This window comes from Myotis nattereri, assembly GCF_964212035.1.
Source record: "Myotis nattereri genome assembly, chromosome: 2".
Lineage (NCBI taxonomy): Eukaryota > Metazoa > Chordata > Mammalia > Chiroptera > Vespertilionidae > Myotis > Myotis nattereri.
Window position 1 is genome coordinate 57,929,199 of NC_138076.1, and position 14,063 is coordinate 57,943,261.

At 41.5% G+C, this 14,063-nt stretch overlaps 1 protein-coding gene across 1 annotated transcript; it reads right to left on the reverse strand.

Annotated features, from left to right (window-relative positions):
• Positions 1-10,013: 10,013 nt before the first annotated feature.
• On the reverse strand, positions 10,014-10,641 carry LOC308513721 (glycolipid transfer protein-like; the record flags this gene model as incomplete). Its single annotated transcript, XM_081083886.1, is given in 3 exon segments — positions 10,014-10,342; positions 10,345-10,365; positions 10,368-10,641. Coding segments are annotated over 3 exon segments (624 nt in total).
• Positions 10,642-14,063: the final 3,422 nt, after the last annotated feature.

Below are 14,063 nucleotides of genomic sequence, written 5' to 3' on the forward strand. Positions count from 1 at the left end.
CTGCCAAGTTTTAATTCCCCATGGGGGCTGGTTAAAGGTCCCATCTTCTGTACTGTCTGCCACTTCTCAGTTTCCTGTTGCTGGGACTGAACAGCCTCTCTTTAGGCCAGTTCCTGAGGACTCTCAAGGACTACCAGTTATTCAGATTTTTTTTGTATCCTTTGTACCACTCAGGGTGTAGTCTGGGTTTGGCTGTATTGGTTGCCTGGAGACTGCAGGGATGGGGCTATCTCTTCAGGAGCAAATGGCTGCCCAGATCTGGCATGTCAGTTATGACTCAGCCCCAGACTCACGGCCACCTCTCCCCGACCCTCTCCTCTCCTCAACCCTCTCCTCTCTCCAGCCTCTCCCCAGACTCCACAAGTCCGCACCTTCACCAGCACCTCAGCCACAGGTGAGTGTTTGTATTTGAAAGGTCCTAGGAACTGGGTTTAGCGAATAAAAGCAAAGACCAAAAAGGGGGGAAAGAGATGCGCCACTGCGAGCCCCTCCCTCCCTAGCACGGTGAGGCTTGGGCAGCCATCCAAGCTGCTCCTTCTGGGCTGTGTCTCATGGCTGTGGACTGAGATCTAGAATCCCCTGCCGCCAACAGCCCTGCAGATGTCCCTTCCACAGTCATACGCTAGGCCTATCCCAAGGGACGTGACCTCCGTGCCGTGAGGCTTCCTTCTGACCCTCTGGGCTCGGAGGTCTTGCAGTTCTCTCCAGCCCAGATCCCTGATTCTACCATTCTCCAGGTGCCCTCTGCCCTTCCAGGCTGCGAATTGTCTCACCAGCTGTGTCTACTTTGCCAATTCGGGGTGGATGTTATTCGACTTAGTTACTCATTCTATCTGCTCTGGCACAAGGCTCCGGACATGTCTGCCTATTCTGCCGCCATTTTGTCTCTTCTAGCCCTATAATTTTATTAATAGATCATTTTATAACATACAAATAAATTATACTGAACATACCTAAAATAGCTTATTCTCTTAAAAAGTTATCAGCATTTTCATTGCATTATTTATTTATTCATTGTTTTAACTCATTTTTATTTTAAAGAGCAGAAGAGGAGGAAGACGAAGAAGAAGAAGAAGAAGAAGAAGAAGAAGAAGAGGAGGAAGAGGAAGAGGAAGAGGAAGAGGAAGAAGAAGAAGAAGAAGAAGAAGAAGAAGAAGAAGAAGAAGAAGAAGAAGAAGAAATATTAGTTGCCCTGACAAGGGAATAAACTCAAGCCTGGGGAATGTGCTCTGACCAGGAATGGAACACCCACCTTTTGGTATAAGGGATGAAGCTCCAATCAACTGAGCAATACAGGCCAGGGCTATTCATTTTTAAGAATCTGGCAGAGCTAAACTCCAACTCAACCTGGATGAAATTTCCATGAAATTATAATTAATAGGGTACAGATTTAAAAGGTTTTATGTTATCTTAATGTAATAACAATATACTAAAATTTTTTTAAACCTGTCTCTTTTAACATAGGTTTTAAGTATTTTAGAAGCAATTCCAAATATGTGTTTATTTTCAAAAATTTAGCTTCAAATATTTGAATATTTTATTTATTTTTTAAATATATTTTATTGATTTTTTTACAGAGAGGAAGGGAGAGGGACAGAGAGTTAGAAACATCAATGAAAGAGAAACATTGATCAGCTGCCTCCTGCACACCCCCCACTGAGGATGTGCCCGCAACCAAGAATCAAACCGGGACCCTTCAGTCTGCAGGCTGATGCTCCATCCACTGAGCCAAACCAGTCAGGGCAAATATTTGAAAATTTTAAAAAATAATTTCATGAACATAGGATAGGATAATAAAACATAAAACAAAAAAGAAAATAATTTTGAAGGAGCTCATGTAACTAATATCATTTAAATAGTAGCTACTTCAACAAAGTATGTCTGTTATGAATCTTAATGTAAATATCTGATATGCAGGATGTATTTTCATTATTCACGACCCACAGGTTGAGAACCGCTGCTTATAGTCTGAACAAAAAGAATAGAAAAATGACATTACTCCAGATATCAGGTAAAGATTTTCCAAACTGTGGTACTGCATTTCTTATAACTAGGCAATTAATATTTGTCATATATAATAAAGTCTAAGCACAGCAAAGCATCAGTGTAAACTTCCCAGCCTGTTCTACTAGTCCTGAAAGTAGCAGATGATGTTAAGATAAATAATAATGGCAGTGATGTGCTTTTCTCTGTAAAGCATAACTATTTCATCATCCAAATGTGGTTACATAAATTGCTTCCTGATGGGAACTGAAAACCCCCAGACCTCCTTCCTATTCATTCTATCCATGCTCAGCAATTGTGCTGTCCTCTGACAATGAAGTCTGTCTTCATTCTCATCACTAATTGCTATCTCTCTGAAAACTCCCAGCTTGAAAGGCACTGCAGAGAGTAGCCCCAACACCAAGTGTTCTACACAAAAGCAATAACCACACATGAGTGTTCTGCCTTGGTGAGCAGCTAGCTAGCTACTTGGGTGTCAGCTATTTGTTGAGCCCTGCATTAAAGGCCCCTTCTGTCCATTAGGTACCCTGGGCTCAGTGCCTACAGCCAATGAACTTGCCAAGACCTATAAAAATGTTTGAGGTCTGAAAAAAAATATCATAAACTCCAAGATACAAAAAGAAGAACCAAAATTGAAGTAAAAAAAAATTTAAGTTAAGGCCTGTTTCTCTCCCATTGTTGTTTCTATTTAATTAAATCAATTGCTTGAGACATTGATATGCATAAAAATTTCATTTTAGTTGCAAAAACTTTCAGATTGGTTTTTCGTACTTTACCTAACTTTCTGACAATTCACAGTGATTATCAAGAAATATCAGCCAACCATAAATTAAATTTTATTATAACCAAGTAACTTTAAACTTAAAAAACTAACAAAAATAATCATTTCTATGTGGAACATGAATGCATTGAAATGCATATGCAATGATATGACAAGGTGACTCTAAGATAAAGTGCTTATGAACCACTAATGTCTGTTCCTTCTGGCTTGTAGGCTTTGGGAATACAAGAATGAGATATCTCTTTCTCCCAAACTGCTACCAAGTCTAACAAAAGAGACCAACAAAGAAACATGAAAGGATTCACAATAGAGGTAAGTACAGGTCCTGTGTCTATGCATATGAACTAGGTGCACAAAAGTGCCCCCCCCACACACACACACACACTCACACTCACACTCACACTCACACTCACACTGGTGAATGATGGGGAGAGAAGGCATGATCCTCAAGTGACACCTTCACTGATCTATCAATCCCAATTTTGAAAAACTAGAATTTCAATCTAGTTCGGTAATATTATTAAATTGATATTAATATAAATGTGAGTCAAGTATGATTAAGATACATGATAGAACAGGAGTTCTCCATGTTTGATTCTCACCCCAAAACACATGAATGATGACTCCATTTTATCAGTTAATGTGTATCCACTATTTAAAGCAAAACTGTTCTAGGTTCTAGGAATACCTATTTGGCACTTCCCTATGATCTTGAGGACATTCCTGCAAGTTTTGGAGAATAAAGCTAATTTTTAAAAATATAATATTCACAAAGCCATGGATTAGTAGCTGGCTCTCAAATGGTTTCAAGCATAGATAAGATCAACTGTGAATTGTGCTCAAACTCTAGTTCTTGCTCCCCATTCAGGAAAACAAGAGAAAGCTAGTGAGTGATATAGTATTAATCATTCAATTGTAAATAATTTCCCAACATCTATACTAAGTAGCAAGACCCCAAAGCACTTTTTCCTACTGCTCTCAATTACAAGAATAATAACTGCTAGGTCATAAAGGAAAGTTGACAGATTATTTGATTAAGAGGAAGAGAGTAAACAACTGTCCAATCCTTAGGGTCAGTGGCCATTTGAGTCTTAAGTATTTCTAAGGACTAAATAATACTCAGTACTCATGGGCAACATAGTGGGGGAGAGTGGATTCCATTGGGAAAAAAGAAAGGAAGAAAAGCTGTAGGAGAAGGGAAGAAAAGAAATAGGGGAAGGGAAAGAGAGGAGGAAGAGGAAAAGGAAGGAAGGACACAGAAAAGAAAAGGATGCAGATATTAGGGCATTTCTGGAAACTGTAGCTCTGAAGTTTACTACCCCCACTAGTCCCCACTTCTTCCCTCTTCTGCTAATTTTGCATTTTGAAAACAACAGCAAGAAGTAATAAATGTTACCTTCCCCCTCCAAGTGTTATAATCATACTTAGCTAGTTACTAGTATTAATATTAATAATAGGAAAGGAACAAAGGGGAGGCCAGACATTATAAGCATGGTCATCAGGGCAGCTTCACCAGGAAGCTGCAACTTTACACTCCCCAGGAAACCACCAGTCCATTCCCTGCAGATCACTGAGGGAAGGGTCCAACAAAAAGGAAGATGGGAGCACAGTGAAGTCAGGGTGCCATAGGGAAGGTGCTTGGCTGTCAGACTACCCTGGGGAACAAAGGCCATTGGCTATGGGGGGGTGGAGGGGCAGTACTACTATAAGTATGTGAAATCTTGAATAATTAATCAGTTAAACTCCCAGTTATAATCCCCAATGAGTTCTCACTCTCTTGTTCCTCTTGCTCCACTCCTGCTTCCTTGCACTCACTTGCACATTGACCCTCATCTCCTTGCCATGTGACCCTAAAAAGCCACATGGCCCTGGGCATGCAGACACCACATGCAGTGGACTGCAACTGGGAATACAGGCTAAGCTAGCCAGATGCTAGAATGGACTGTGCTTTATATGGAGCAAAGACTTGCAGTGGCTTTAATTCTAGCCCTATTGAAGACAGGAGAAACGAAGAGAGACCAGAACTTGGAGGGGAACTCCCTTAATCTTACATCATCAATAAAGCTTTCCACAATACCTCATCCTCCTGTGGGGGCCTCAGGAAGTTCTTGTTCCTACGGCACCCCAAGAACTTCCTTTCCACCAGTAATAGGTGGAGACAGAGAAAGCTTCCCACTGATAACACCAGTTCTGACAGTTGATGTGAGAAGAACCAAGATAACAGATACTAGTATATCTAAGTGAACTGAATTCCTGGTCTGAGTTAAATCTAAAGTCTTTGTTTTCTCTGACCTTTCTCTTTCAATTTACTTAAAAGATGGATTAAAAGGTTTATCATCTTTAGTTCTTAGGAGTGAATGCCATTTGGTATGGCGAGTTGCATCTTTGAGCCCAGAAATCATCATGGATAGAGTAGTTAGTTTAGTTTTATGAAGAAGCACTTAACAATGATAAAGCAAATGCAGAAGAATAGGTACATTGATCCCTTGAATAAATTAGTATCAGATTCAGTACTCCAGATTAATATTTACTGCATTTGGCTTGGAAAGACATAACTGAAAATGAATCTTCCACTGGCCAGAGAAAGGGAGATTCCATCCGGTTTTCTTTTTCAATGTTCCAGTGTTGTTTTGAGATTGGAAAAAGACATTCTTACCATGACATGACTTTATTAGCCTTCCAAAAGAAGTTTAAGATTAACTAGTGGAGATATTACTTAGGACAAAACATTAATAATATATTCTGCAAGGAAACAGATGCAAAAGAAGCCAATAAGCCCAGTCAAAACTAATTATTTAGCAGGCAAAACATCAAAACGGAGTCAAAAGATATACTCCACACGAGTTTGCCTTTGTGCCTGAGCCACTGGAGCCTGAAGGATCATCGCATTACTCCGTTGGCAGATGCATCCAAAGAACTGGCCATGTTGTGTCTTGTCATCACAATGCTTCTTTCTGTTAAATGGTTTGAAATGTTTGACAAGCACATTACAAAGCTATCCAAGGAAATGCTTTCCTTCCAGGGATTAGATTCTTGAAACCAACCATTAACACTAGCCTTTGTCAGCTATTCAGCACACACACACACACACACACACACACACACACACACACACACAGAAAGGTTCTTACAGACAGACTGGGCTCTTAAGGAGCCTCAGAACACTGAGTGCTTTGTTGCTGCTCCTTCACACACCATTAATGGAGGTTTAACTCAGGGAAAAGGGTCTTCCTTGTCTCTAGCAATTTGTCTTTTTTCCCCAACAGTTATTTCCAAACTATATCATATTAAGGCAGTAGTCAAATCAGATTGCAACGAGACTAATGACTTGGTTCCTAATTAAAAGGAAGGAAATCATCTAATAAAATGGTCTTTTTCTCCAGTGTATACACCTACCAAAAAGCCAAAGAATGCTCAAACCCATAGAAGATAGGACTGGCTCCAGATGAATATTTCTCTACATAGTAGGGCAATGATGCAGGAATGGATTCTTAGACTAGTTCTCCTTTTCATTCAGTATTTATTACCATGGGGTAGCTTGACTATCACTTGGTTTTGCAATTTGTTTTCATGGAGTCTTGCTTTGAATTAAAAATTGACCCTATCTTTTATCATTTGTTCACACTCTCAGGTCTTTACATCTTCTTATTTTATTTCCTGTCACAGTTTCCAGAAACTATTGACTGAACAAAGAAACTCCAGTAGCTCATCATAGTCATGAAAACCTCTCTTTCCTACCCTAACCTTAAGAGACACATGGCTACATCTCAGTTGGAAGTTGGTTACTTGTCCTAACATATTTTTCCTTACATTCACATATAGAAGGAAAGTGAAATAACAGTTTTTTTTTTCTCTGAATCACATGCTATAGTATTGCCCCTACTTCCCATATGAAGGCATATTATGGAGCCAGTGAGATATATAATTAAATAATTTCCCCAACCTCTAACCAGGAGGTCTTGTCTGACACAATGACACAATTGGGATTTATAGATCACTATTAATTGAAAATTATTTAACTGAAGAAATATATGTGTATATACACACACATTGTACTTTAATTTAATATTGTTGTGCACTCATTTTCTAGTTTTCTGTTGTAGAACAAAGGTCTTTTGAATTTTTTAATTTGGGTGTGCTGATTGAACCTGTTCTCTGCAAAATTCCATAAAGACTTATCTATGAAGTTCAGGGTTAATTTTTAAATTCTCTTAAGCAAACTAGAACTTACCAGTATTTGCAAAGAGCAAACTTAATGCAGAATCATAAATTTTAATTTTTTCCCAATATTTGACAACTATCTCACCAAAGCTTAATTTAATATAATTTTTTAAATCACTCTCCTTTGTGTTGTCTTTCCAATATTCTGTATGGTTTTGCACAGGAAATATCTTTCTTCTCACATTTAATCACTTTAAATATTTAATTAAGTTAGCTAATTAACAGTACATTTAAAATAAACAGCTTAAGGGACAAGCATAACTAATATATAAATTTCCTAGATATGACACAAAAAGCAAGATCCATTTAAAAAATTGATAAATTCAACTTTAAATTAAAATCTTACGTTCTTCAAATGACACTATTAAGAAAATAAAAAGAGCCCTGGCCAGGTAGTTCAGTAAGTAGGAGCATTGTCCCATACACCAAAAGGTTGCAGGTTCAATTCCCTGACAGGGCACATACCTAGGTTGGGGGTTCAGTTCCCAGTCAGGGTGCACACAACCAATCAATGTTTCTCTCTCTCCCTTTCCCCCTCCCCCTCTCTCTAAAGTCAAGAAACATATCCTCAGGTGTGGATAAAAAAAAAAAAAGATTAGCCACAGATTGGGGAAAAAATATTTACAAGCCATACATCTTATAAATCATTTGTATCCAAAATATATAAAGAACATTTATAACTCAATAGTTAGACAAATAATCCAATTTTAAAATGTGCAAACTTTTTGAATGATATTTCATCAAAAAAGGCCATATCAAAGTTTAAAACTCACATGAAAAAAATATAATTGATTAATATCCTTATTTTATGGATAAAGAAACTGAGTCAGATACAGGTTACATTATTTGCCAAAAAGCATATGGTAAGAAGTGGAGCCAGGATCCTGGCAACCTGACTCCAGATTCCCATCTATCTCTAAAGTACTGCAGGTACACTGTCTCCCAATTAAAAAAGCAGTCTCATTACTTCATCTTAATTGTTAAGTTCAATGAGATTTAAAGCATTCTCAAATTTTTCCATAGTCATGATAATATAAGGCTCCCAACACCTTATATATTTAACTCTATCAAATCACTGATAGTGGACCATTCATGACCTTAAAAAATGGCAGTTCCATGTGGTTCAATCATAACTTTATTTTTTTTCAAAAGTTACTGAAATAAGAGCTCATAGTCAAGTACATGCTATTTTCTATTCTAAAACATTCTCATACTCATGCATTATCTTCCTACTAGAGGCCAAGTGCACAAAATTCATGCACAGGTCCTTCAGCCCAGCCTGCACCCTCTCACAATCTGGGACCTTTCAAGGGATGTCTGACTGCCAGCTTAGGCCCAATCCCATGGACATCCCTCTTGCAATCTGGAACTGCTGACTTCTAACTGCTCACCTGCCTGCCTGACTTCACCCCTAAAACTCAAGCCTCTTCCTTCCTTTCTTTCTTTCTTTCTTTCTTTCTTTCTTTCTTTCTTTCTTTCTTTCTTTCTTTCTTCTTTCATTCTCTCTCTCTTTCTTTCTTTCTCTCTTTCTTTCTTTTAAACTATATTTTATTGATTTTTTTATGGAGAGGGATAGGGAGTTAGAAACATCGATGAGAGAGAAACATCGATCAGCTGCCACCTGCACACCCCCTACTGGGGATGTGCCTGCAACCAAGGTACATGCCCTTGCCTGGAATTGAACCTGGGACCCTCCAGTCCGCAGGCTGACGCTCTATCCACCGAGCCAAACCAGCTAGGGTGCTTCTTCTTTTTTATTTTAAAATTCAAGCTTCTTGATAACATGAGGCGTTTAACATTATTCCATATTCCTTAGAGAGCTAAGCATGGTAAACACAGCAAATACTTAATACTTATGGGCTTCTATACAAACACTTCCCAACCAGGAATGTCTTAATAGGCAGTCTCCAAAAATTTGAACTGGAAAACCTGTAAGTAGAGTGCTCAGATTTCAGGCATCAGGTGCTATTAGCAGGATTTCTATCCCAATTAAACTCTAATTCTGAGCTCTCAACAGTCTGGACAAACTGCCCTTCACTATCTCCAAAGATTTTTGGGTGTTTTTTTGTGTGTGTGATTCCAAAATAGAGATTTATTTATTAAGAATTATTTAGTGTTTGCATAAAAATCACCAATTGTTCCTCACTGGGTTTTTAACACACATGAATTATTTGGGGGTCCCTGTATTCACCCCAACACTTTCAAAATACAGCTCGTGTTAGTGCCCGGAGGGACAGTTAAGGCAGCGAGGTGTTTCCTTGGGTCTCCGCATCGGGACGGCTCATGGTCTCCCCTCTGAGAGAACAGACATGATAGGTAGTTTCTTCGGTGGGGTAGGCTGGCTCTGAAGAAAATACTTATGCAGAAGAATGCAAATTCAGTCATCTGTGGTCAGTTACTCATACCTGATAGCTTTAAAATAAAGTCCCTTTGGTCAAGGTCATCAAAGGCTTGCTGGTTGTTTTCAACTATAAAAAACTGTCTGGAAAAAGACAGTAGGAAAGAACGGGGTCTATACTGACAGCTGTGACGCTGGGCTGTGCAACCACAGGAGAGCACACAGCAGTCTGCTTTAAAAAAAATCCCGTATAATTTCAAGTCGGACTCCTCATGGTCCTTACACGACCTGAAACATCTCTGCACCAGATCCTCATTTTTAAAATGAGGTGTATGACAAGGCTCCCCCAGGGTCATGCACCACGTGGGGGGACGGGGACAGAAAACCCCAGGACTTGACTTATTAGCAACATTAACTGATGCTTATAACACTGAAATGAAGGCAGTCGGTCGGTGCTGCCATGAAATTAAAGGTGATTCGGAAGTAGGGTGGTTATTTATTGCTGTTAGGATAGACCCCGAAAATGACTTTTCAGAAACCAGGGCTGTCCCCTGCAACTCCAGCCAGACTTTGGGCCACTCTGGGGGACGCAAGCCAAGATGGCCTGCCAGCTTGCTTCACAGTGATTCTGGCTGGTCTGTTTCTGGGAGTGCCGGCCGCTGGGCACGCCTACATCTTGTAGTTGAGCTTGGCGTTCATCTTGGTGTACATCTCATAGATGACGTCGATGCTGGCCATGTAGTTGACCAGGAACAGGCGAACCTTCTCCATGCACTCCTCCTCCATCATGTTCTGGCCCTTGGAGAGCACTTTCAGGAAGTCAGACTTATAGGGTGCGGCATACAGCGCTGCCTGGAAGGTTTTCTGCACGATCCAGCTGTGGTACTTCTTGAGCACCATCTCGTAGGCCTTGGTGGCATTGACACAGATGAGGTTGGGGTGGCTCTCATCCTGCTCCCCATCGCAGATACTCTGCAGGAAGACCTGAATGAAGCAGGGCCCCTTTTCAGCCACATCAGGCCAGCGTGGCCTCCACTTTGGGCCACTCTGCTCCATACATTTCCTTCTCCACCTCCAGGATGTTCTGCAGGGTCCGGAACTTGGCCGGGTCGGTGTTGTACACAGCTTTGATCTTCGTGATATTAGCATTTATGTCTGCCTTGATGGGCGTAAACACTGGGGACCCAAGGCAATCGAAGAAGCAAGGCAGGTGGGACACCACCTCCAGGGAGGGCCCAGTCTCCACCTGCTTGTCCTCGGGCAGCGGCTTCAGCAGGTGCTCGGCTAGCAGAGCCATTTTGGGGTCGATGCCGGCGGTGATGCCGTTTTCTAATTGGATCTTCCTCTTTCTTCCCTAGCACACTCCAAACCTACTTCAGAGGAACCACCCCAACCCCGCAGACCCTTAAGAACTTCCCCCTTATTTCTTTGACTTTTCCCCATCAAACTTGCACCCTATTGTGTTGCCTAGAGGCGCCCCTAACCACTCTATGGGGGGGGGGGGGGGCGGGACCAGCCTAGCTAGGGGCCAGGGTGGTTCTTTTCTAACGGTTATTATGGTCATGACACTGTTACAGTCCCTGGATTTATATATATAGATTAGTACCAATTCTATAATGCCCTTAGGCTTTTTAAACAGTGGCTAAAAATGGTTCAGTCTGTTAAAATCTATTAACCTCACTATTGCTGTTTCTATAAACTGCTGGTTTTGTGTTGGCATTTTCTCTTTTTATATTTCTTCATTAGTATTTCTGAAGATGACATCTATTTGGCCTCTTTTCATCATAATAAAATGACAGACCCTTACAGAAGTAGACACTGTTTTATGCAGTTTTCACAACAAAGCTCTGGGGTGAGAGTTTTATTATTTCTAGTTTACAGATGAGCAAACTGAACCTTAGTTTACTAAGTTACTTAGCTACTAGTAGGTTTTGCTGAGGAGATAAATTCTCAGGAAGCTTAATTTCAGAGCCTATAGTTTAAACATCATACATACAGGAAAAATTAATCAAGATAAAGTTAAAAGATCTGAAGAAAAGAAAGAAATTTTGTTCAGCACATCCAGAAACCTGATTCTATTCCAGGAGTTTTCTATATATTGTCTCCTCTGATACAAAAACAAACAAACAAACAAAAAAACCAAAACTCCAGAAGGGCAACATTAGTCCCATTTTATAGACAAGGAAATCAAGGCACAGAAAAGTTGAATAATTAATAATGGGTAAATGGCAGGATGTAGATTCTAAATCTGTCTGGCTCCAAGCTGATTAGTGTGAATTCTGAAATACTGTTGAATTGCTGGCATATTATGAGACTATAAACAGTTTGGTATGGTGAGATAAAATGTGCAAGGGAGAGAACGATAGAAGATGGGAATAGAGGAGCTGAAATGGGGCAGAATGGGTTGTGAGGTCTTTATTCATGCAAAAAAAAATTTTAATTTTTTTCTGAGAGTGATTTAATTTTAAGCAGGAAATTAATACAGCCAATCAGATTAACATTGAAGTGGCATATATGCCCTGAAACTTTTGATTGTAAGAAATTCAAGTTCACACTAAGTTTTCTCCTTGGGAATGAGGGGAAAGACATTGATATAACTTAACTTCATAAGATGGGATTTTATTTTTATCTTGATGTCTCAATTATTTGCATACTACAGTGCTTCCATATTTAAACTTGTACGTAGATGTCAGTAACAACTGATTAGTTGATTATTGCCCTTTCACTACGTATTAAGAATGACCCTGTATTAGGAATTCTCTTACTCAGTTATCTACATGTGGGATAGTTATATAATACTAGAGGCCCCATGCACAAAAATTTGTGCACTCGGGGGGTCGCTCAGCCCGGCCTGTGCCCTCTCGCAGTCTGGGGCCCCATAGGGTATGTCCACCTGCTGGCTTAGGCCCACCCCCAGGGGAATGGGCCTAAGCTGGCAGTCAGACATCCCTCTGGCAGCCCAGGAGCCCTCGGGGGATGTCTACTTGCCAGCAGGGAGCAGGCCTAAGCTGCAGTCGGACATCCTTAGCGCTGCTGAGGAGGCGGGAGAGGCTCCCACCACCACCACTGTACTGGTAGCCGTCAGTCTGGCTTGTGGCTGAGCAGAGCTCCTCCTGTGGGAGCACACTGACCACCAGGGGGCAGCTCCTGCATTGAGCATCTGGCCCCTGGTGGTCAGTGTGTGTCATAGTGACCAGTCATTCCCAGTCGTTCTGCTGTTAGGGTCAATTTGCATATTATCCTTTTATTATATAGGAATGCCTGGCCAGCCTGGGTGAGAGACCGATGGCTGTTTGCAGGCTGGACACCCAGGGTCCCCACTGGGGTGCCTGACCAGTCTGGGTGAGGGGCTGAGGGCCGTTTGCAGGCTGGCCACAGCCCCTTGAGGGTGGGGGTCCTGCTGGGTTGCCTGGCCAGTCTGAGTGAAGGGCTGATGGCTGCTTGCACTGGCCAAGCCCCCCATCAGGGACCCTGACCCCATGAGGGTGTGGCCAGCCTGTGTGAGGGGCTGATGGTTGTTTGCAGGCTGGCCACAACCCCCAGCCACCCAAGCTCCCAGTGGAGGCTGGCTGGAAGCAGGTATCTGGGATTTATTTGTCTGTTATAATTGAAACTTTTTGCCATGAGCCTAGGCCACAGCCAGCTCAGGGCTGGTGGGAAGCTTGGCTTCCTCCATCACCTGGTCAACCAAGCCTCCTGCTTGCTCCAGCTCTGTGGCTGCTGGCCGCCATCTTGATTGGGTTAATTTGCATATAGTTGCTCTGATTGGCTGATGGGCATGGCTTGGGGCATAGCGAAGGTACAGTCAATTAGCATCTTTGTCTTTTATTAGTATAGATTGTGCTTAAAGAAAAAGATAAGACAGTTTTATAGACAAGTCTGAACAGCTTCAAGTGTCAAATCCCAATGCAAGTTTTAAATCTAGTATGTACAAACTGACATAAAAGAATGTCTTCCTAGGATGACTACTAGAGGACTGTTATCATTGCAGTGATTTTGTTATTATTACTAGAGGCCCAGTACATGAAATTCATGCATTGGGTGGGTGGTCCCTCAGCCCGGACTCCACTCTCTCCAATCTGAGACCCCTCAGGGATGTCTAACTGCTGGTTTAGGCTAACTGCCTCTGCCTGCTGGCCTGATTGCCCCTACCTTGCCCCCCTGCCGGCCTGATCAACCCTAACTTTCCCCCCAGCTGGCCTGATCTCCCCTAACCACCTCTGCCTCGGCCGCAGTCTGGCCTCCCTCTGTGGGAAGCAACATGGTGGATCAGGGGAGGTGCCACCCCCATTACCCCACTGCTGCTCCCACTGCTGGCCTGAGTCTGGGCCCTTCACAGCTGCTGTGCCTTTGTCCAAAAGACATCCAGAAGGTCATCCGGAAGACATCTGCCCTAATTAGCATATTACCTTTTATTAGTATAGATTATTTTGGCTAAAAATTGGCCTTGTGGCTTTCACTTTATTTAAGTCACCACCCTTTATTAACTGATGGGTGTTAGGAGCAAAAAGGTAAAGCCCACCATGCCTGATTTTCCTCTTCCTTGTATCTCCACATAGGAGGTGCTCACAACATACTTATTTAATAAATAAACGAAACTCAATTTAGGTCTTCTCAAACACTAAGAATTTTCAGGAATTTTTTTGTTTTCTTATTGTTCTGGCAATACCAAGATGGATAAGACATAGTTCCTATCTTCTGTTTTAAATTATCATCAGG